The 25,099-nt window shown below is 35.9% G+C and overlaps 3 protein-coding genes across 8 annotated transcripts; 1 reads left to right on the plus strand and 2 right to left on the minus strand.

Annotated features, from left to right (window-relative positions):
• The first annotated feature begins 919 nt into the window (after positions 1-919).
• On the plus strand, positions 920-7,564 carry LOC118438272 (O-antigen biosynthesis glycosyltransferase WbnK-like). Of its 3 annotated transcripts, XM_035858205.1 has the most exons (6): positions 920-1,213; positions 1,280-1,369; positions 1,967-2,050; positions 2,455-4,278; positions 4,359-4,473; positions 4,789-7,564. In XM_035858205.1, the coding sequence occupies exon 4, from the start codon at positions 2,519-2,521 to the stop codon at positions 3,641-3,643; it is 1,125 nt and encodes a 374-aa protein (XP_035714098.1). In that variant the 5' UTR covers positions 920-1,213; positions 1,280-1,369; positions 1,967-2,050; positions 2,455-2,518; the 3' UTR covers positions 3,644-4,278; positions 4,359-4,473; positions 4,789-7,564. The 3 variants fall into 3 exon arrangements, with proteins under 3 accessions (XP_035714098.1, XP_035714099.1, XP_035714100.1); XM_035858206.1 differs by having other exon boundaries at positions 1,967-4,278; XM_035858207.1 differs by lacking the exon at positions 1,967-2,050.
• Positions 7,565-13,970: 6,406 nt separating this feature from the next.
• LOC110857897 (zinc finger protein 383) lies at positions 13,971-19,378 on the minus strand. 4 transcript variants are annotated; one of them, XM_035857964.1, is made up of 4 exons: positions 18,867-19,378; positions 14,888-15,007; positions 14,403-14,813; positions 13,971-14,336 (listed from the first exon to the last, which is right to left on the minus strand). In XM_035857964.1, the coding sequence occupies exons 2-4, from the start codon at positions 15,005-15,007 to the stop codon at positions 14,118-14,120; spliced, it is 750 nt and encodes a 249-aa protein (XP_035713857.1). In that variant the 5' UTR covers positions 18,867-19,378; the 3' UTR covers positions 13,971-14,117. The 4 variants fall into 4 exon arrangements, with proteins under 4 accessions (XP_035713857.1, XP_035713856.1, XP_035713855.1 ...); XM_035857963.1 differs by lacking the exon at positions 18,867-19,378 and adding an exon at positions 15,098-15,343; XM_035857962.1 differs by lacking the exon at positions 18,867-19,378 and adding an exon at positions 15,087-15,343.
• Positions 19,379-20,700: 1,322 nt separating this feature from the next.
• Positions 20,701-21,804, minus strand: LOC118438284. The gene is made up of 2 exons (XM_035858222.1): positions 21,476-21,804; positions 20,701-21,247 (listed from the first exon to the last, which is right to left on the minus strand). Exons 1-2 carry the CDS (start codon positions 21,772-21,774, stop codon positions 20,758-20,760), a joined length of 789 nt encoding a protein of 262 aa, XP_035714115.1. The 5' UTR covers positions 21,775-21,804; the 3' UTR covers positions 20,701-20,757.
• Between the last annotated feature and the right edge of the window lie 3,295 nt (positions 21,805-25,099).

Here is a 25,099-nt window from a genome sequence, read left to right on the forward strand (position 1 = left end):
TTTTGTCAGGTAAATGGTGAGAATATTGAGCGTGTGTTTGAATTTAAATATTTAGGTATCTGGATTGATCCACACCTTAATTTTAAGAAACACTATGATGTTGTATGTAAGAAGGTTATAGCGAAATTGAAATATCTGAGAGGTGTTAAGCGGTATTTGAATGTTCATGTTTTAAAGATTATGATAAATGCATATGTACACTCAGTTATAAATTATGGTATTGAGATATGGGCTGTACAAACTGATACTCTCCTCATCGAACTCCAAAACAGAATAGACAGATTTATTTATGAATTTTTTGTGCATAAGTACGCTAAGAGGAAGTACAGACATAAGACTGACACACAATTTATTGATAAATTACGGAAAGATTGTAACTTTATGACAATATTAGTGAGAAGAGATTATGTCCTACTAAAATGTGCATATAAAGATATGATTGCAGGTAGTTGTAACTTCTCATTAAGAAATAATGTACGTACTTTTCCACTAATGAATGTGGATACTTTCTCCTCTCAAATATATAACAAATCTGTCAAATTTCGTACTACGAAGTTATGGAACGCGTTACCAAGAGATTTAGACGTAAGAAATATGTCATATGGGAAATTTAAAGAATTTTTATGTGAAGATATGCTGAAATAATTGTTTAAAAATAACGAAATGAAGATATATTAGTTAGTAGATATAGTTAGTTAGTAACATATTTGTATATTGTATGTGTCACTCGTGGAAGAGCATGGTTTGTTACTGTGAACTTGGTAGACACTTGAATAAAGCATAATCAATCAATGAATCAATCAATCAATTCTCATGAATAATTATACGTTTACGAAAGTAAATTAGCTCTTATACATACATATATGTACACATACGTATGTAAGATAATTTTTTTCTATTTTTTCAGGCGAATCTCCCCCTGAGATTCTCAGCCCTAAAAGAATATCTTACTGCAATATTTCCAGAGAGTAAATCCTGTACATACATAAATGCCCTCCAAACCAACTGCCCTGCTCAACTTATTATTAAAGATATTCTTCCTAATTTTATACGCTAAATCCTCTCAAGAATTTGCTCATACGAGAAGTCCCATCACTATTTTTTTATTCCATCATGTAAAAATGCCATCATTTTTCTAAGATATCCCCCCTCCAGCTCTCATAACCGATTGGAACGACAAGTTAAATCCTTGTGAATTCAATGAATAACGAAGGTACATTATTTTGAGACAAACGTATCCTTGATACAAACTATTTCTGAGGTACTTTTATTTTCGTAGTTTGTTCAACATTCCGGATGTCAGTATTGTCAATTGGAGGAGTGAGTTTGAAGTGGCTGAAAGTGCTTACATTCTGTCGATAACTCCAGGGTAAGGAAAAACCGGGTGTTTTGCCTTGAAAACTAGGTTTTACTGGGTTTTACTGAATGCTTAGGATGAACTAACAACGCTACATTAATTTGTTAAATTTATGTACGCATTTTATCAAGATTGGCATTTTACCATGAAACTTCAAAGCAAAATGCCAAGAACAGCATGAATAACACTAATATGATTAAAATTCAAATCGTGATTTTTAGATGGTAAAGGAAAATCCAAAAGAGATATATAGAAATCTTAGAAATATTTATTAATCAGAGGACTTACTTAATTTGAGTTTGATTAGATTAGATTGGTGCACCTGCAAATTGATTCTATTGATTTATCTAAATATTTTAGTTTTAGATTAAACCCGAGTAAAACACGGGATCGGAATACCCTGGGTGACTCCCATTCGTTTGTCTTTCAATTTCAATTATGCATGTAGATAAGTATGTTGAGAAAGGAATATTTGTACTCATAGAAATGAGCACATTTTCAACAACTTTGCACATATTCTATTTTATTGATTGCTCTTCAAATCCTCTTCGTCCTCTCGGTACCACCTAATGCTAAAAGCTAAATATATTTTTACTTCCTACCTAGTAGAGTGGACCTCATGAAAATTCTGTCTCGACCGGACTTTTGGTGACCATGATTCTGTATAAGTTCAAATAAATGAAAACTGACCAGGTGAATACTGTCGAATACTGTAATCCAGCATAAATGTGGCGGTAAATTTTGAAATTACTGTCTAAAAATATATGTAGTTATCCTCCCGTTACTGTTAATAACTTAAATTCTAAATTAAAGTGTCTTTTAACTAGGTATTCATCTTATTGCTTTATGAGATTTATAAGTGTCTCCAGCTCAATACTTAAAATAGATGAAACAAACTTTCGCCAGTTTTACTTCACACACTGAACGTTACACAAGTATATTACATTACACAAAATTTTGAATCAGATTCTCATAGGAACTTCTGATGACAATAAATCATAAAATAATCTAATAACATCCATTTTTATAAATAATTACATATTTATACGAAGGTCAATTCGTTATTAAACGATAAACATTTTTTTTAATTTTTACAGACGCATCCCAACTCGGAAGGAACTGTTGGAATATCTACATTAACCTCATACACCCACGACACCAATGCCCTCCAAACCAAAGGGCCTGCTCACCTTGTCGTTAGCGGTATCCGTCTTAATTTTATACTTTATATCCACCCAGGAATTTTCTCTTATGCGAAATCCCATCGCCATCTTCTTCACTTCATCATCTAACAATACCGTCATTTCCTTCCAAGACATCACCCCTCCAGCTCTCATAACCGATTCGAACGGTGGGTTAGGAAACCAATTGTTCAAATATGCCTGCGCTTACGCTCTCTCACAAAAATGGGGTGTTCCCCTCTACGTAAATAGTGTCAGGTCAGGGAGAAAATTATACCTGGCTCGGTTCTCCATCGCTAATTTGACGTTTGTGCAAAATGTGAATTCGCCCAGGAATTTGCACATCTTCACTGACGAGGACATCGTGTTCAACACGATCACTCCGGACTTACTACGCACCAAGATTCTTCAACATAGTGATTACTGCCAGTCTGAATTGTTCTGGCGAGAGATTAAAGACGATGTTATCAAAATGTTTGAAATCAAAGGCGTCGACAATTTTGGGCGGGATTTTAAATATTGGCGAGATTTCGTCCATTCAAAAAATTCTACTCCAGTAGCGGTGCACATTAGAAGGGGAGATTTTATTAAGGAGAATTCCAGAAATGGTGGATGGATCACTCCGATGAGGTTTTTCTATCTTGCGATGGAAAAAATGGTGCATGTTTTGCGTGAAAAAGGGAACAATAGGACTATTTCTTTTTTCATATTCTCCGATAGTTTGAACTTGGTTAGGGATGAAGTGCTAGCAACATTGGGGAAGACTGATACTCCTAAAAACGAATTTGAGGCATTGCGAGAAAAGCTAATCTCGGGCGGGATTTCGCTCCGCTTTGTGAATTCGTCCAGTTCAGGGGAGGACTCAACTTTGCAAGATCTCGCTCTTATGACGGAGTGCAAACATATGATCGTCTCCTTCAGCACGTTCAGCTGGTGGGGGGCATATCTTATAAAAAATCCAGATAAGGTCATTATTCGACCGAAGACAAATCCTCACTTTTTCGATAAGTATTCTCCTCCCGAGAAGAAAACGTTTAAGGCGATTATCATCGGGAAATATTGGTATCCTGATGATTGGATTGAAATTAATCCATTCTGTAAATAATTCTTGAAGGTATTTACTTATCATTCAATACATTATAAGTAGATAAATGTGGTGAAAGTAAATGTTGAAGCACACATACATTGTACAGATATCATACACCAAATTTGTAAATGGATATGCATAAAATAGTTATATGCAAATAATACTCACCAAATTTGTAGATGGATACATACATATATTTGCATAAAATAAGCATTCAAATTATACAAATGACAAGTGTCCTAACCTGAAAAATTAATGCTGTTAAAGGCAGACAAGATAAGTACTTTGGCAAAGGATGGTTGTGATGCATATCTGTAATAACCAAACCGACAAAAATGCAACTCCTAAAAAATGTATGTATTGATCCCCAGATTAATTCAAGTTATACTTCAACTATGGGATGATCCACTATTAATTTCCATGGATATATAACACACACAATGTCTTTATGTAAATACACTGCAAAAAATCTGGCGTAAATCCAGTGTGGTTTAGTCGCATAATGTATGTAATTTATTTGCATTTTACTGTGCCGGACCAGATTGTTTGCAGTTTAAATGTTGAATGTGTGTGACATACGTGAGCATGTATCGCTCATTGCATAAGTCCGAGTCAATTTATCACTCAAGAACAAGCAACTTACTACCAATCCGGTAATAAAATTATTAACTAGTCAATACCAGTACTGAGTATATATTTATGTGACACTACTACCGATTTTTATTTTTAAAAGTGTACCCGATAAGTGAACAAGATCCCCCAAGTGGATTGACGCCATCACCACCATTAAGCCTCCTCTATACACCCACTCAAAGGGACGAAAATTAAGAAAATTAACGTCTTCAAGGGTTCGTCAACAATTTAATTTGTTCAGATTTTGAAAACTCTTGCACCATCGTATTTAAACACGTTGTGACCTTCGTATGACCTGAAGGGTCATGGTCGCACAGTAAAGTTGCATCTGGTTTGACATTATGCTATGTATCTAATTTAAAAACAAACATAATCCTAACATGTCCCTGACATATTGAAATATCTGCGGACAGACGGACAGGCATTAAGATAAAATGGTTTCAACACATATTACATCACAATTTACATAAATAATTAAACACATGCTTACAAAACGTTACATAAACATTTTTGTATTTGTATTTACTCAGCCCAATCCGGACCCTGGATTGACTGATCCGACAGACAATTAATTAACACGTCCACAAATTTCGCCATGTCCCTCAAACCAATTCGTCTACAATTCATCTTACCTGCAACAACACTCTTCACCTTGTTTTTCTACGTTATTTTCACCCAAGAATTTCCCCGTGTACGAAATCCAACCATAAAATTTCCATCACGTGACAAAAATGTAATTTCCTTCCAAGAAATAACCCCTCCCGCCCTGATAACCGGTTCGGACTCCGGGATAGGAAACCAACTGTTTAAATTCGCCTGTGCTTACGCCCTCTCGCAAAAATGGGGTGTTCCCCTCTACGTGAATGAGGCCCGGGAAGGGAGAAGCTTATATCTGGATCGCTTATCCATCGATAACCTTACCTTTGTGCAACATGTGAATAAAACCAATGTGCACACTTTCTCCGACGAGGACATCGTCTTCAACACGATCACACCGGACCTACTACGGACCAAGATTCTACATCATAACGACATCTGTCAGTCCGAATTGTTCTGGCGTGCAGTGAAAGACGACATTGTCAAAATGTATCAAATCCAAGGGGTAAACAATTTTGGGCGGGACTTTGAAAATTGGCGGGATCTCATCAATTCAGAAAGCTCTACTCCAGTTGCAGTGCACATTAGACGGGGAGATTTCATCGATTTGAATCAACAACATGTCGGGTGGATCACTCCGATGAGATACTTTTATCTTGCGATGGAAAAAATGGCGCAAATTTTGCGGGAAAAAGAGCATAGTGCGAACATCGCGTTTTTTATATTCTCCGATAGTTTGGATCTAGTCAGGGATGGAATATTGGGGGAGCAGAATGAAACACTTGAAAGGGAAATCGGGACATTAAGAGAAGGTGTGAATTCTGGTTGGATATCGTTCCACTTTGTGAATTCGTCTAGCTCCGGGGAGGACTCAACTTTGCAAGATCTCGCTCTTATGACGGAGTGCAAACATATGATCGTCTCCTTCAGCACGTTCAGCTGGTGGGGGGCATATCTTATAAAAAATCCAGATAAGGTCATTATTCGACCGAAGATAAATCCTGACTTTTTTGAAATATATAATCCTCCCGTGGAGAAAATGTTTAAGACGATTATCATGGGGGAATATTTGTACCCTACAGATTGGATTGCAATTGATCGATTGATTAAATAACGCATTCTTCTAAAGGGCCGTACATAAAGCATATGACCGATTTATGGAGAATTTTTGGCCCAATCAGGGTATGCTACCCCGGGTTTTTGGGAGTATTAGGGTTTTAGTGGGTTTTAGTGGGTTTTGGGTTAGCAAATTTGAGCAATACCCACGGGTAGTCGGGGTAGTCCAGGTTTTCAAATTTAGTATTATAAACGGCCAATACTAACTAACAATTCTAAAGTTAATTAGTTGTGAGAATTAAATTAATAAGCTGCTTTGTTGAGAAATTACTGAAAAAGCAGATTTTTTCAAAACCTAATACATGAGACACAGATTCAGTTTTCCCCGAAAACCCCGACTACCCCCAAAACCCAGGTGAAACCCCTGGGTCCATAGATCGGATATTTTGCGTACTCCGGCCTCCGCGTACTCCGGCCTCCAGAAAAAGCTGCGTACTCCGGCCTCCGGAGGCCGGAGTACTCCGATCTATGCCTGGGTCTGGGTTTTCAATAGCAAAACCACGAGGTTTTGCTTACCCTGGCCCCAGCCGCCCTGGCCCATGTTATAATTAATACAGATGCGAAGCACAGTATGCTTTGATCCCTAACCTACCCCAAATCGATAACATGCTTTCTGCACAGCCCATAGATAAATATTTTGATATAACACTCTGAGGATTAGTGAAATTTGCGATTGCACAACTGGTTACTAAAATTTATCCGACGAAGGTAAAATTTACTTAACGTTGAACAAAGAACTATACAACATTGGATAAATTTTAACTTTTGTAGTGAAATTTATACAACCATATTTGTTTCACCGCAAATTTTTCCTCAACCTTGAGTAAATATTAATCAAATTTGTTTATATAGATTGCAATAATGTTAAAAAACCTTTTAGAAGACATCCATCTATATTGTTGATAATGATGATTCAATATTTGTACAGATGTACATATGTGCATATAAATCTATGTAAATATGTGCACTTATGATGTCCAGATATGCATTTATTTATGCATGAAGTAATTGCAAATTATACAAAACAAGGGCACACGTACTTATGTAACAGGCACCATCGAAACGAATCAATAAGTTAAGTAGTAAAATTATGCTAATATTCAAAAATTGAACTCGAATTTTGTTTTAAGCCAATTTTGAAAAGGTTATTTCCGTTTTGACCACTTTATTTTGCAAGCCACCCACCAGAACCTTTAATAAATTCATTTTACTGTAACTACGAGTTACTTTCCATTAACTGGACATGTAGTACATATTTTATTCCAATAAGTATTTATTTATGTAATCCTTCCAATGATCTATGTATTAATTTAGGAAATAAAGGGTTGAGACACCTTAATATATGCGAATGCAGCATGAAAAAAAACGTATTCATATGTGACGTCCTAATCCTAACCCTGCATGACTTATACGGAATTTAGCTCTTCCCTTTATTCCCTTTATTCCAACGGATTTCCAGATTTCGCGTGTGCATATTTGACGAAATTCGCAAATACATTTTGACTTCATACTTACGTATGTACATATATACAGCGTATCAAATTTCGAAAAAAAAAATTAAAACGTTGAAAAGCCATGGAATTACATTTATAAGAAGCACTATTCACTTTTTAAAATGTCAACCCCATAACTAATGCAAAAATGACGTTTACGTTTCAAAAGAGTGGCATAATTAAGTATGAGTGTGATAATGAATATGCGCAGAAAATAGTAATTACTTAAATTATATAAGTGTTTTACTTTAAATGTTTTACTCTGCAATTCATATAACTTCTACATTTTTAAATTTGTATATTTACGTTAGATGCGAGATTTTATTTAGTAAGTCAATTAACTATAGTTGATTGTTGTTTTACATATTTTTTTAATTTTCAACATTCAATTTACTTGTATTAGTTGTCTATTTATAGTGTCTTTCATTCTAGTGTATGCACGTGGTTATGTTATTTTGTGCAACTATTAAGGTTCAAGATTCCCAAATCTAAGTACTTACATACTGATAAGGACACCATAGCTAAGTAATAAAATAAATATTTAAAATAAACGTATGCACTGCACAGAAAGTGGCTTATTTACACATACACAAAATCATGATTAAGAACGCATAAACAAGGTCCCAAAAAAGGGGAAATCTTAGTGAGGTAGTGCAATCATAACTAATAAATAAAATTAGATTGCAGAATTTTTGCATCACCGCTCTCGGTACCATTTTTGACTGGAAGCATTAATCGTTTAAATAGAACACTTGCCCCCTCAAAAGATCCGATGATTTTATCTGAATAGAATCTCCAAATTAATACGTTAAATTGAAATTATAGATTTGTATATTTTTTAAACAAATAAGAAGTTCACAATTATTTAGCCATTATATTTTACATATCTATCTCAGTTCATTTAACCCAATTCTCGTTCACTACACAGTAAAAACGTTTTCCTTCCTCAATTTATTCAATAAAATTAAGAATTCATGCGTATACAAAGTAAAATTTACATACATATACTGCATCCAGTAAAAATTGTACCGAGAGCGGTGATGCAAAAATTCTGCAATCTAATTTTATTTATTAGTTATGATTGCACTACCTCACTAAGATTTCCCCTTTTTTGGGACCTTGTTTATTTATAACTTGTAATTGGGATGTCAATGTGATGATTGCATTGCACCACCCGGGTACACCCCCTTTCAATATTTGCATCCTGAATAATTTTATTAAGCGCTTGGGTTTCAACATTGAATTATTTCGTTGTTTCATAACCGATTCACGTTATTTTGGTCTTACAATATCTGGTATAAATTACTAAATGCCAAAAGACCTGACTGGAGGTGCAACACCAACAATAACAATTTCATGCATTTTTACCACATTTAAGAGTATTACTTACAGAATCAAATATTAGTTGTTCTGTTTACAATTTTGAATATTTATTTTGTGTTATACTTATTGGTCATGTGTCGTTGTCAATGACGATGATTCGTAGCACGTCTATGAATTTTCTGGTCTTCAAAATGGAATAACTTGGTCAATTCTTAACGGATTTTGATAAATGTATATTCAAAATTTGCGGGATAAATTGTTCTACAATTCGTGGGGTTCAAACTCTTGATAAGGTTTGCTAGTAATTTCCAATAATTACAAATGTGTTTCTAAGGCCATATTTTTTCTCATAATTCCGGTCAAAATCAAGTAATCCCTTAGTCGGATTGCAGATCGATTCTAAATTCCGTAACAATAATCGGTGCAAAATTTCATCAAAATCGGTTAAAAAATAACTGAGATATCGCAAATGGTCACTTTTTTGGGGTGGGTTAAATGCATACTTAGTAATTTTTTTCGTTGTTAGGTATTTGCCTCACTAAGAAAAACGCAATTGCATCATACATACATATATAGTTAGTATTTAGATTAGATACTTATGCAACTCAAAAATCACTCGTGCACTTATTTACATAATGTGGAAGCCGCTTATAAATATTTATGATAAGAACTTTACACTTCAGTGTACTTGTAGTTTGAGATGAGCAAATATTGAAGTACACTTGCAGGCACTATTTTCATACGACGGAAACATGCATGATAACCGAATTTTAATCGTAATCGGACTGGACTGGTGCCACGAAAAGAAAGACTTTTCAATTAACACCAAATTGGTATTGCCTATTTCGACGAATTTTTACTTTACTCCAACGTAGGATTTTAAGATTTCATCTCGCGTATGCGTATTTGTCGAAATTCGCACATATAAATAAATTGGGAATTAATATGTACGTACTTAAATACATTTATTTAGAAATATTACTCCTCAATGGGTCACTTTCTCCTGGGGGAAGGTTATCAACAGGGTGAAAATATAATTAGCTATTAAATTATAGCAGAGCAGAATTGCACTCCTCTTCACTTGATTTATGGGACCCAGCCTGACGCCAAACGGGTGCATGGCCGCCACCCTTTTTCGCACTACCTTTACCCTACCGCCATTTGCTTCTTGTCGAATTTTTGCACAAAACTGACACGACTTTTCAAACATGGATGTCAGCGGGAAGAGCATCACGGCTTGGATGAAGACCCCATTGTTCGCCATGGTGAGGAATGGGAGATATTCAAAAAATGGGAGAAAGCCGTGGAACCTGATGGCGCTAAAGGAACACACGACACAGAGCACGAACGGGCAGAAAACCGGCATAAATGGCGCCACGAACCACGCGGTGGATTTATTGTAGTAAGCAATTAGAATTTGAAACCTTCCGTAGTGCAATATTTTCTCGGATGTAGGGACTTTCTCTCCCATCCTGAAAATATTAGTGTAAAAATAAATTGAGAAAAATTTTAAAATTGCAATTTTTACAGTGTGTGATTTCTTACAGGAGTGCAAGAAACACAAAAAATAGTAGCCACCTAAAATCTCGTCATTTGTACTGCATCTATTAAATGATTTGTCAGCCAGATGGCGCTTATTTTTTGCATTTCTTGCACTCGTGCAAAAAAAATTCGCAGGCTCTTTTTTCCATTGTAAAACTGCATATTTTCCTCGAATTTTAAACTTACCGCTGAATACAATTCAACCAAAACGCTGTAGGAAGTAGCGTTGGCAATATTGTGAATACATCCGTTGCCATGATCATCCAAGCTTGCGAGGCTTTCACGTACCACTCGATTCCAACAAAGACATAGAAGGCGAAAGTATTTCCTCCCGCCGACGGGGGAATGAGAGAGTATACGTACTGCGGTTTTGTCGGTGCCACGCAGAACATTAGACTGACTGCCAACGCGTAGAAAACCACGACCCAGACCATTAACAAGGAATGAATATCCATACTGTTCAACTTCCAAATGACCGCTTTCGTTTTGACAGTAGCGTATTCTGTACAATGAAATATTACAAGTCTTTTAATACTATAAAAAATATGTAATATGTAAGTTGTGTAACAATTTAATTTTCGATTTAGTAATCGGAATACATCAAATTTTATAATCCAAGATATTAAGATATCGGACAAAAATTTGTAACATATAGTTCGACAACTCCCGAAATCAGAAGCATTAAATACTACGAATTACTACCTGAATGCCTAGCTTTGAACGACTTCGAAAAATGTTTATTAGAATCTAATCAGATTTTGATTTCGCTCGAGACATTGAGGCAATTCCTAGGCAACTTATAAAAGCCGAAAGTTTTATAAAATAATTGTACTTACTTTTACAAAATAGTCAAAAAGATTCCCTTGTTCCGATCAAACTTTCAAAAATTTGTGAGCTAATTTTCTTGTGAAATAGTTGTAAAACTTCGTAAGTTTACGGAATTAATGGATTTTACAATGTTACTATTGTAATCAATGCCTGGGTGAATTACATCCTGCAGTTTGTCCAGCTTAGCACCGAAAGTAGTCATATTGAGGCAAAAGCTGTCATGGATAAACGGTAAGCACTCACCTCGTTCCAACCTGGACACGGCCAGTTTCACCCCTTTAAACAAGGTAACCACTTCTTCCTTGTTTATGTATCCATTACAAAACGCCATGAGCCCCCAGCCGTTGATAAAGTTCCAGAGAAAGATCCACACAATGCCGGGAACGGAGGGATGCGTTTCATTAAAACTTAAAACTAGTCGATAGAGTAGGAAACATTGATAGAGAAACGTGGCCGCTGACGCCACAGAGTAGAAAATCTGTCTCCGAACAGTGGGACAAACAGAGAGCGCATCTTCATCCAAATCCCACCCGTACGGACTGCTTCCCAAGGAGGAATAAATATCGGAGGAAAACCGAATTATTTTTAACGTTCGTGGGTTAAACATTTCGAAATGTTCAAGCTAGAGGAACAGTGATATCTTGTCCGATAAGGTGACGACGAGACTAATCAAAATTGAGTAGTGAGTCAGCCGATAAGATACATACAATCAGGCCTGGCACCTCATTTGCATAAATCTCACTATGCCCATTTTCAGCGATATCAGTTTTCCATGTTGAATAAACTCTATGTCTCTCGCGAATGCGCAAAATATGCAAATGAGGTGCCAGGCCTGAGTGCGAGTATGTAAATTCCTGTTTGCATTTTCGAATGATGAAAGTTTGTAAATTTCCTATCTTAAACTTTCCACCATGGTTGTTTAAAATTAGCATCTGACTTTGTTAGTCACAGCGAGAATGTGTAATGTCGAATATTTATTGTCGAATATATAGTTGCAAATATTTTGGCAGAAATTAACCTTCGCAGTAGTACGAGGCCTCTATAGTGTCAATTACAGATAAATTATGCATCCAGGGAAATTTGTCTCGTTGGAACAAATCATGTATAATAGAGGCAATGGGAACGATGGCTTCGTATCTTGTTAATTTTGCCTCTATCAGCGTTTACATATTTATTTAATGAGTGTTATTTTAAAACCAATCATGGTAGAAAATTGTGACACGTTGCAGAAATTGCGATACAAGCAGATGCATATCGTTCTAATTGGATTATTATCCATATTTAGGAAATTGTGTATTTGTTCTTAATTGATTTTATGGTACATGCATATTTGTGCTTATGCAATTACACCCTGGAAATAATTGAGAATCGTGCGATGGCGTAATGTTGTAATTTTCCTTTAAATAATTGATAGGTTCGTTTTCACTGAAATACGTGTTTAAGGTGCATATAAATATCGGTATGGAATTGGTTACGACTTGTAAAGTCTAGAGGCATGTTACAGATGGATACATAATAGTTCTAAAATGCATTTCACTTCAAGGTGCCATTGCAAATTAAATTAAAGCAAATGACATGTACCCGGATACAAACATGTATTTAGTAGTACATACATATATACATGTGCATGCATACATGTATACGCATTTCCGTACATATGCACAGTACCATAATTTACATCGTTTACGACTATAAAACAAGTCGCGTGGTGATTAAAGATGCACCATGTCGTAGTAAGTATATGTAAGATAACCTTCACTACTATGTACAAATAATAATGGGCATTATAACGTCAAGCAGTCAGTTACATTTACTAATATGTACAAGTGAAGCCCTAATACCCAACAATGTTTATATTTACAGTCTAAATTTACTTCCGGAATTAAATAATATTAAAGCCATGGAAATTTTATATGCTTAAATTCGAATTAAAACAATGAAATCGCGCTCTACTCGTCCATACTACTAAAGCAATTGGCAAAGAAACACATTTTTTTGAACATTAGTTTTTGATTATAACATTAAAAATCTCATATTTGAAACCGATGACAAAGTCAAATCGTAAATTTTCGAGGTACACTTTGCAAATTCAGTGTAACTGGTGTTGTTAACCTAGGAAGTTGAAAAATGCCCCAACTTCCTAAATGTGTTTGGGGTTTGTTATCATGCAAAAATTTGCATTCTAATGTTTCCCTCATGGGGTTTCTGGTTTATTGGACAGCTTCGTATATCTAATATTATATCTAATATTATATTAATATATATGTACATGTATCTAAGTAGTTAATTATGCTGGGAACGTGCATATGTACACTGGGCATACACATCAGATTGACGTGCATATATATACATCAAAGTTGCGTGATCGGTTTCAACTAAATTTGTGGATAAAGTTATATAAGGAATTTGTATCACAAGGTCACTTAATTACGGTACTTGCACTTCCCGATTGTCTGGTGTGCTTACAAAAACTTTACTGTCAGAGGAATTGCCTAAATCAATCTATCGAATATGGTGAAAAGCGATTAAATGATTAAATGTATCGTTGTCGAATGCGCTGTTTCATTGTTTTTAGAGTTTCGTCCATTCGACGAGGTGTATAATATATTGTGCACAATCTGACTTTGAATTCCCAGCCCCGATCCTATAAACCCGATCCATCACTCCATTGTGCATAGCATTTCCTTTTTAAATATCACGTCATCAAAATGTAATTAGCTTAATTGATGAATCATTAAATGAAGTTTTGGAATTACTTGATAATAATTGTTTGTAATAAATTAAAATCTTTATTAGACATTAGCATTGTTTTATTTTATCCCAATTTTGTAAAGTGTTGAAACATACATGGACAAATTTCAATTTTAAAATATTTTTAAATCCTTCACACATGATAATTATGTAGTACAGAACGTAAACCGAGAATAAAATTTTAAGCACAATGAAACACATTTACTCTTTTACTTCTCGAGACAATGAACTCGACTGCAGTGTCTCACCAATTTGTTAAAGTTAACAAACTGTTTCTGGCAAAAGTAACACTCTCGCCAATTCGAAGCATTGTGCTTTCTCATGTGCTGAGTTAAACTGCTTTTCGAGTGACTCTTGTATTCACATTTGTCGCAGGAATGAATGTGACACTGCAACACTTCTCGGGTTGATTTTTCCAAATGCGTTTTCTATAAAATGAATTTAATTTGTAATTTTGCATCCAGTTTTTTTCTACAACATGATTATTTATCTACCTCGTGCTTTCGTGTGCTTCCCATCTGGGTGAAACCCCTCCCACACGTGGAACATTTGTAGGGCTTCTCCTTGGTGTGGATGAGAATGTGAGTCTCAAGTTCCCACCGAGTTCTAAACTCTTTTACGCAAAGGGTGCACCCAAATCGTTCGGGATTCTCAGAATGCTCAATTTTCTGGTGTTTCTCAACGTTGTATTTGCTCAGGTAGGTTTTCCCACAACCAGGGAACGTGCATGGGAAACGACGTCTTTCCTTCGTGCTGTGGACGGTTTTAATATGTTGCCGTAAGTTGATCGAGTCGAAAAACTCCCGATGACACGTGTCACAACTGGGTCGTTCCTCGTCATTAGTATGAATCCTCCACATGTGAGTGCGTAAGCTAGGTGGATTTTTATAAATTTTTCCACAAATCTGAGCAAAATGTGGGTTATGTGGTGGCTGGAAATTGCTAAATCTGTTTCGGTATTACAAATGTAAACGCTCACCTGGCATTTCACCTTCGCATCTGGATCATGTGTGGCGAGATGCTTGGTAAAGTTCCCCTTTTCTTTTATCGTCTTGGAGCACGTGGGGCATTCCCACTTTTTTCCTGGGTCAATATCCATCTAAATTCAGTTTTACGGAAATTTTTAAGGTTACAGGTCTCTAATAATTAAAATGCGGTAGACTTGTTGAAGCCAATACTTATTTGGAACCTGCAAGCCCAACTTAAAAGTTCAGTTTCCCAACTGTCGTAATTTCCTTATTTTTAATTAATTTTTAGCTTTTGTAGTTGATTTAATTAAGTTATTTTAGTTTAAGTTTAAGTTTAAGCATGTGAATAATCTGATTTATGCAGGGTCGTTTAACTGCCAAAGTTTTAAGAGAAGTTCACGGTGAAAAGTGGTAGTGATTCGTATGTAGTCGGAAAAAGGGGCTCAATGTTTTAACAAGAGCCAAGATGCACACATGCACAGAAATGGTTGACAAATTCATTTCGCCTTGCATAAAAATGAGCACGATTTTTTGTCGGTATACGCCTATGTTAAGTTGGTGAAGGGATTTTTTTTAGGATCTTGACTCCTCACCAGGACCGAAATGACTTATCTTCTCATGCTAAAATTAACATTGCATAGCCTCGAATTTTGAGTACATCGGAGCGATATTTCTTAGGAGTAAAAACTTGTGTATTGCATATTTAATTCTTACGGATAATAATCATAATATCATAATTTTTACGGATGGATAAATTTACATAGATATGTAGGTAGGTACGTGTATGCAAAGGCATAAATAAATATATACATGCATATAAAGAATATTTTAATATTTTGATTGTTGCTGATTGTTGTTGATTTTTGAATATGCCGTTTGTCCTTTGTAAATAGTGTGATTATGTAATTAGTGAATGCTTATTTTATTAGTAAATTTAGTTATAAGTCTAATCATCTGAACATACCACTTATAATTAGCTATTACACAGGATTTAATAGTATACTGCTTATCTTCTTCAGCCATGCTCTAGCAAATTTTGACGTATGTACTTATATGACATTAGTCATTCATACGTGTTGAATTGGCTAACCAAGGCAGTGGTTGATCATCAGACGTCGGATAGCGATAGATATTCCCAAATTCGTTACCACATTTCGAAAACCTTCCACCCCCCAGCCAACAATTCGGCCAAAATTCTTTGAAAGAATTCTGTACGAACAGGTCGAAATTACACCGAGCTCGAAAGCTGTCAGAATTCTTAAAGAATTCGATACGATTCCACTGCGAATTCGCACAGAAAAATCTTCAACGAATGTAGGCCGAAAGGTGACCGAAATTCGTTCCGATTTCTTTGTGATTTCACTCCGAATTCTTAAAGGAAAATCTTGATCGAATTTAGACAGAAAGATAGCCCGAATTCGTCACGATTTCTTGGAGATTTAGGTAATCTCAATTAGAGTACGAATTTTTAAGGAATTCTAGCTAAGGCTGCAGTCTGTTCTTCGAGGTGGCCATGAGGCTACGCAATTTATTACTGCTCTCCATCAGACAGAAACAGGATTTTAAAGAACAACTATAATTTGGAAATTTATCTGAATAATAAATCCTCTCTCCAAATTCAGACCTGGTAAGTATTTGATTTTGTAAAATGTTGTAGCAGGTTTTATCTCTATTTCGTTTTGCTTTTGGTAATTGTTCTTTGGGGTATTCAGATCACCATCGTCTCTGGAGGAGTGAGAGGATAAGAGGAAGTCGATGTAATTTCCAAGATGCCGATAAAATTGCTGACTGGCGATTTATTGCCCAAATATAGTCTAAAAGGAATGAAGAAAAAGCTTTCGCTTTCTACGCCGGCGGATATCAAAGATGTCCTTTACAGTAAGTAGGAATAAGTAAGGAGAATCATATTATGTGTATATAATTAGGATAGATTTCTTTCCTTGAATTTATTACAATTTTTTAATTATTAGGGGGTGCAGCAAATCTGATGAGCCTTTTGCTACCTGACCTTGCAAAATTTGATGACAGAATCTTTAAGGAGTTGACTAAGGCCCGTGATCGTATGTATAAAAGCAACAAGTGAGTTTTATTTTCTTTGCCATTAAATTTTGCAATAAAATTTTGCTTCGAATTTTTAAGTTTTTTGCTATTATCAATATATTGTGCAAAATATTTAAAACCTGTTTTAATTTCACAGGAAACAGCCAGTCAGCAACAACCTGTCCTCGCCATCATCACAGAATTAATTTACAAATAATTAGCTTATTTTTTGTTATGGTCATCTAAGCAATAAAATAATTCAAAAGAACAAATCATTTATCCAATTTTTCATTTCAATGTAAATCGTAGTGATTTCGGGCAGAATTCGACAAAATTCATTAGGATTTCTATCAGAAATCAACACGAAGTCTTGCAAGAATCGCAAAGAATTCGCACAGAATTCGGCGTAAAAATTCGTGACGAATCGTCAAGAAATCTGTACAATTCTGCGGACATTTCCCACCGATTTCTTCGGGATTTCTGTACGAATCGTCAAGAAATCGATCCCGAATAGGTCGAAAATTGTGGCCGAATTGATCCCGAAAACACAAAGAATTGTTGGCTGGGCCACTTGGTACAAAAATCGTCAACAATTGTTTTCACCCTCTCAGAAATCTGGACAATTTTGACCCTCCACTCGACCACAAAACTGATCACGCTCGCACCTAAAACTGCCCCACAAATGGCAAGCGCATACTTCAAAGCTTCCAAATATACCATGGCGAACTCGTCAAATTCTGGCTGAAACTGAATTCCGCTGTTAATTTGAGCGTAATATTTTTTAAATATTCCCTTCCCATATTTTCTCGTTCTGTTTAGCCGATCTGATGACCACGACAAATGCCGCCATGTCTCAACCAACCCCGATTCCACTAGTCTCTTGTGGGTCAAATAAAACCGGGGAAATATGAAATTTCGGTATCCGTGCATTACAGCGGTCGTTTGAAACCCTGTCTCATCCCGGCCATTGATGACAAATCGCTTACCCAGAAGTCTGATCGAGTCCGTACAAAATTTAAACTCTTCTTCCTTATTCATTATTGCAAATGTATCACTCGTTTCGAAATTTTTTAGTAGAGGTTTTGAATTTGAAATTGTTTTCATAATTTCTTCACCCAAAGGCCTTCTAAGACTGACAAAGGCAAGCCTCTTGTCCAGGGAATCGAGTGACCTTTGATACGCGGGGTTTGCCGCCATGGCCGACTTCAATTGCGGTATCAGAATACTCTTAAGGGTCGATGCGTATGAAATGGTGCGCGTCGATCTGTTCAGGGGAATGATATAGTGTCCGAAACCGCTTGTCGTTAAGACGAAGCTTGGAGGAAATCAGCTCTTCCATCGTTCGGGGTACTTTGGGGGACTCAGGAACCGTCAAAAACGAAAAGATCGCTCCCTGATACAAGTTTTCCATGAGAATGTAACACCCAAACAACCAAACGATCAAAGTGACGCGTCCATTTGCAAATGTCTTTGTAGCATCACCTCTTCCACTTTGCCCCAAAAGCATGGCGGCTACTTCAAATAGATCTTTGAAAATGTATTCCTTCAGCCCAAATCGATAACTGAATTCCGAGGTAGAAGCCGAAATCGGAACTAAACCTGAAATTGTGATGCACGAAACGACTATGAGACTCCACGTGGCTGCGTCGAACGGGAGCAGAAACGTCCCAAAATTGTTTGTTATCGATGGAAATTCGGTAACGACGGAAAATTTGAATTTGTCAAAATTCACGCCGTAAAGACCAAAATTGTTTCCCAGCAGATTGCGCAGCGTGTTATCCGCAAGAATAGTTCTGAAGCTTATACTCCCAACCAAGTCTCTGCTCACAGTCTCGTTAATTTCTCTCAAGTGCGAATAAGTAAAGTTAAATTTTCCTCGGAGAATGAACAACGGGCAAAAGTCGGGTGAATAAATTGTAAAGAAATTTCGCAAGGCTGGGTTGCACTCACCCTCTTGCTGAATACTTTTGTCACCCCAGTGTTGCACTACTCTCCCGCGAAGATTCAAATTTTGAGCGTCCCACACTACATCAATTCGACGAATGGTGAACAATAAGGTAAGTTTTTCTTCGATTAACGTCTCTGTTTTTGAATGGCAGGGTAAGCATGGTGTAAACACCGATTCGGGGTAATTACCGCTGAAAAGGACTAATTTCGAAGGGCCCGGTCCTTTAGCGTAACTCTCATAAATGTCTGCGTTGTGAGGATTGTCGACATGTGCGAATATGTAATCAGCGACAGGGGAACGTCGCAATGTAACCCAGAGAACATAGCTGTGATCCATTTTTGATGATTCGGCCAGATCCACGAAGACGAAGAGTGTTCGAAATCTGTGAAACTGGAGGATCGGGGTAAGATACACATCAACATGTTTAGAAGATGGATTACGTACGAATGCACCGATTAGTTGGGGTGTATAATTGTTATTCAGTATCACCTCGTGTAATGCGGGGGAGATGTGAGATTTGTTATAAGTTGTGACCAAGTGAAGGTCACCATCTTGAAATATACTGTTAAACAGCCACATGGCTTGGATATATTGGTTAAACAGGGTAATTATGAGAGTAAGATGATAATTCATGTTGTGGGTTTGCAAGTGAGTGGGATTTGGTTGCGATCAATTTTGAAATGAAGCCACATACAACATATTTACATTCTTGAGTGTATAAGAATTATTTTGTGGACGAGTACCACTGGTTAGGACATATCCAATTCCGATGTAAATTTTACATGTGCCTTACTCCATACTTTAACTAAAGGTCTTAATAACTGGTTTAAAACTTGCCCATCAGAAAAAATTCCCTCCTGGAATTACCTTTAATTTGTTATTGATAAACTTATTTAGCTAGTAAAACTCTCGTTTCCTTCCAGAAAATTGGGAAATTAAACGATTATAAAAGGAACAGTTTAATACAGTATTTTGTGCAGCGTCTGGTTAATGGTCGTTTATTAGATACCAAAGTTTTAAGAGAATTGTATGGCCAAGTGACTGAATTTGTACATAAGTATGTATATGTAAATAGTCAGAAAAATGTTTCATTCGTTTGTATGTATACATAGGTATTTACACATATACGTGTAAAGACATGAATACAAATATTTCTAAACTATGTGTACTTACACTCCAAATTTTGAAAAATTATTGAAGTGTGTAGGAATTGTGTAGACAATCATATCGCTTTTTGGAGTCAGGCATTTATGTATAACAATATGTGTCACAATACTATATGAAATCATGAATAGGAACAAATTCTCAGAAGGCAAAAGGTTTCCCCACTTTCCAAGAAAATGTTTCGAAGAAAAGTCATCACGATTATATTAATGGTATTTTTTTTGTTTTTCAGAAGTGCAATTTATATTTCAGTTCAGCTGCGGCTGCAGTTTTTCACGTATTTACAAACATACCTACATACATGCATTTATAAGAAACAAGGTGACATTTCAATCCGCTTCAAAATGCAGGATCGATAATTTTGAAAAGTGATTTTTGCAATAAAGCAGATTGTCATTTGTCCGTTAAAAAGTCCGGATTGCTTTTGGTAGACATGCGACTCTGCATGTATGTAAATGCATAAATGAGTAAAACATTTATATACTTATGTACATATGTACATACAGATTTTTCTTAATTTTCATCTTCATACGACAACTTGTTGCGACAATGCATAACATATTTATATGAAAATTTATTGATCCTCTATGACATAAATATTTACTCATGAGTCACTTACGATTTAACTTTAGTTTACATATTAATTACTTACGATTATATAATAGACGCATACATACATATGTACATACATAAGTACATGAATAAATATATTTATACATACATTTTAATCTACCGAGTCACCTTATCCTGTGGAAACGTTATCAATAGGGTAAAAATATAATTTGCTATAAAATTATAGCACATCAGAATTGCAATATTTCGCACTTTTTTAATTGGACCCATCCTTACTCCAAAAGTGTGCAGGGCAGCTGAACGTTTTCTCGAAACTTTGTCACTGCTCGAGTTAACTTCGTTACGAATGTGCCGCCGTAGTTTGTCCGATACTTCGTAAATAGTAGCGGCGGGAAGTAGCGTCACGACAATGAAGATCAGGTCATTGTTGAACATTATGGGAAACGGGATGTATTCGAAAATTGGGAGAAAGCTACGAAATCGAACGGCACCAAAGCAACTCGTGACGCACATGGCGGCAGGAATACAGACGGATATCGTGGGAGGGAGTAGTGAGACGAAGGCGTGGTTGTAGTAGGCGATAAGCACGTGGAATTTTTGAAATAGTGAGATCTTCTCAGAAAACGGGGTCGTGATCCGATCAATTCTGTAAGAAAATGTGGAGCAAATTTAAGTTACGTATTGATAATTAAGGGATTTTGATATTAGGTGTATTGGGACTGACGATACCCTTCGGATATCTCGGACGCAAATTAGGGTTTCACCAAGTACTACTGTCTAAAACTGTTCGACCCAAATACCCCCAAAATTATTGCCCTGATTCAAATTACTTTATTCCATGAAAACAGTAACTACGCCCTCTAATTTGACCAACCTGCGAAAGTAGTCCATCCAGAAGGCTGTAGGGAGCAGCGTGGGCAAGATTGAGAATACATCTGTCGCCATCATCAATACCTGAGAAGTCTTTGCGTATGCTTCGAAAATGAGAAAAATGAGGAAAATGACGTCCATCTTGTCCGGTTTGGAGGAGTAAATGAGAGAATAAAAATACTGTTGTCTTGCCGGAACAACGGAAAACATGAGCGTTACCACGAACGCGTACATCAGTGCGATCCAAATTACGGCAATGATATGGACATCGATTGTGTTGAACTTCCAAAATGTCCTCTTCATTTTAGCGGCTGGGTATTCTATAAAAATTTGTTTAACTTTAAAATATTTGCTCTGATAATTCTGGTAGTTTTCTAGGTGACCAAATCAATTAATGCCCCTAATATTTAGATAAATATTCCAGAGTATTTATGTGTATGCATGTCTATTCCGTAAGGAAGTATTTAGAATAACGAAATATCTAACTAAAAAAACTGACCTTTTATTTGTAAAATGTCAGAAAGAATTGAGTTTAACACGAATTTTTATAGAATAGTGTTTGCAAATAGCTCTGACTGCTTAAAATATATCAAAAATATGCTACCTGTAAAACTTCGATTGTAAATTGGAACAAGTCGCCGCAGCATTAACAAAATTCCGAGTAGTTAACAAAACCTTGCATTAATTCCAAAATTCCGAATTGGCAAAAGGTCATATCAGACATCCGTTGTAATATTGAACATAAACTCCTTACTCATATTCTAATTTTGATTTCGTTCAAATTTTGTTGCAAAATGTGTCGCAAATGAGGTACCCAAATTTAAGGCAATATAATTGCAAACGTCGAAGAGTTGCGTATTTATTAACATTCCCAATTGGATTAAAAATTCGGAAAAGGTAACGGATTCTATCTAGCGATTCCGCTCTGTTATTAGACCTGTGGATTATACCAAAATTGAGCAAGATATGTACTGTGCGGGTGAAGCTTAGCACGTGAAAAAGCAGTGTTGGCCCTCACATAACAAGAAGAACTGAGGCGCGACACTGCTTTTTCACGCTAAGCTCCACCCACACAGTACATATTTATCTTGCTCAATTTTAGTGGGACTTAAAATGCTAACCAAAATTCCATAATTCGATCGTGGCATACTAATATGGAAAATGCAATTATTTTGCAAAGTCAACATATTGGAAAATTTGGGTCCAAAATCAAGGCAGCGGCCAAATTCTAGTCCAGTATAATTTTTCAAAATTATTTACTGTGATATTTGACCAACTTTGAATGATTATGAGACAAAACTCAAAATTTGCAAAAAATTCGCACATTTTTGCATAGATCTCGAAAACTGCCGGTGCGCCACCCCTATTTTATTACGGATTACTGATCTACTCATTTTTACGCAAATTTTAAGCTATATAACTTGAAAATCGTTGGAAGCCGAAAAAAACACTATTTCATTGTATATATCTATCTTAATAAAATCTGGACGTTAAATATTGCTTGTTACCAATTCGTCAACATCGGACAAGCTCGCGGAAATTCTAAAGTGAAAACATGTGGAGTTCATCTTCTAGAAATTTAAAAATTTCCGAATATCTTCTAAAAGTTAAAACTGCATACGTACACATGCATATTTTTAGAAATCTAGTATTAAAATAATACCAGGCAGTACTCATATACGACTCTACCAAAACGGTATTGATTAGTAAGTAATACGATATGGTAATAGCTTTACCATGCAAAATTAAACAAAATTTTTACGGACCGGTATAGTTTAATTCCAAGTGGTAGTAACTTTATCACCGACCAATTAATACCTAGATACGTCACTATATAACGATTTAAATATATCAGTGTCCAGTTTGCCTAATTTGAAACCTCTTTCAAGATCTCTTGTCAAAAGTCTCACGCCATTAAATAATGCCACAAATTCCCACTTTTTCGTCCACCCATTGTAGAAAGTCACCAGACTCCAAACTGATAAAATGATCCAAATCCAGAGCCAAAGAATAGCTTGGAATGAGCGATTCGATTCCAATTTTTGCGAATGTTGGACAAGTCTCCAAATGAGAAAGCAAAGGAGAAAAAATGTATGCAAAACTGCTCCGAAAAATGTAAATTTCCTCGTCGCCGTAGTCGAAATGGAGAAAGTTCCACGGGCAGAGTTCCATTTGAACGGATTACTTCCCAGCGATGAGCAAATCTTCATAGAAATCTCGATAACTTTTAATGTCCGAGGGTTAAACATATTCACCGTTTTTTCAGATTTTTTCAGTGGGATATGTTTATGGAAAATAAATAAGTTTATCACTCGATTATGTGTAAATACGGCGAATATGTAGAATTTAAGAACAAACTTTATTACAGAGGCCATCCGTTCCCACGAAGAGAATGCAGTGCAACATTAAGTACTTATTAAGTTCTGTGACGGAAAATACTGAAATTAAAGAGCATACAATGCTAAAATTCCTTTACGATTGACCAATATTTCAAGGAAGTGATGAACCCTTTCACCAACTATATAGCGATAGATTCTCAATAAAACTGTCTACGGTCATGATTATTTTATGGGAGCAATTAACAAAACAGACAACAAATTACACTTATGGTTATTGCACCGGGTATGTTCATATGAATGCACTTTAAGTATTTTAATTGGGGGGATACACAATTAAATACTTACCCTTCCTGTGTATTTATGCCTGATCAATTTTTCGGATGTCTATGCCACGTTATAATCCATGAGATGGGTTATACTTAATAACTTAATGGATAGTTTGGTCAGCATGACAATATGGGGCGTTGAAAATAAGTTATGAAACAGCTATTTTAATGTCAGGCCAGTTCACAAGTAAAAACGATGGAAAAGTTAGATTTCGTCTCGTTTTACGACCTCGTATACATAGAAGAAAATATTTTGCGGTGAAACATAAGTTTTTCCTAGTTTTAGGCTGGTCGGCTTCGACTATAATCAATGGAGTTGACTACGATTTGAAGCATTAATTACAGTTCTTTTTTTGTAATAGTCATTTGGGTTAAATTTGACTCACTAGTCAGACTTGAGTTTTTGCGAATTAATGATTTTAATAATGTCAACGAGCCGATCCGCCCAATCGAGCGAGATGACACTATTCAAATAAATTAGTTTGAAAAGATCCTAAGTTTGACCTCAATTTAAAACAAATGACTACCATGAAAACCAATTATGTAGTCAAGAAAAGGTTGCCTTTGTACATATGTACATATGTATGTACATATATAGTATGTAAGTTTATACAATGCATGTACTCGTAGAAGCACGCCCAAAAAGTAGCGGTACAGGCAGACTCGAACTTTTAGTAGTTATGTAATTGTAGAAGGGATTCATTAAGGCAAAAACTTGCATATTGCATATTTCTACTAAAATACTTTTTATGGATTATAAACCTATGTAAATACGTAGGTACTTGTATGCAGAGACACGAATTGTATATTGTACAAGAAAAATATTTTAAAATTATGGTTGTTGAAATATGTATGTATGCGGTTTGAATGTGTCATTTGTAAATAAATGTGTGCACCGTGGCTACATATGTATGTTTGCCCTAAAGGCCTGATTTTTCAAATGTTTAGCATGGATTTTTTACA

This window comes from Folsomia candida, unplaced genomic scaffold (genome assembly GCF_002217175.1).
Source record: "Folsomia candida strain VU population unplaced genomic scaffold, ASM221717v1 Fcan01_Sc019, whole genome shotgun sequence".
Lineage (NCBI taxonomy): Eukaryota > Metazoa > Arthropoda > Collembola > Entomobryomorpha > Isotomidae > Folsomia > Folsomia candida.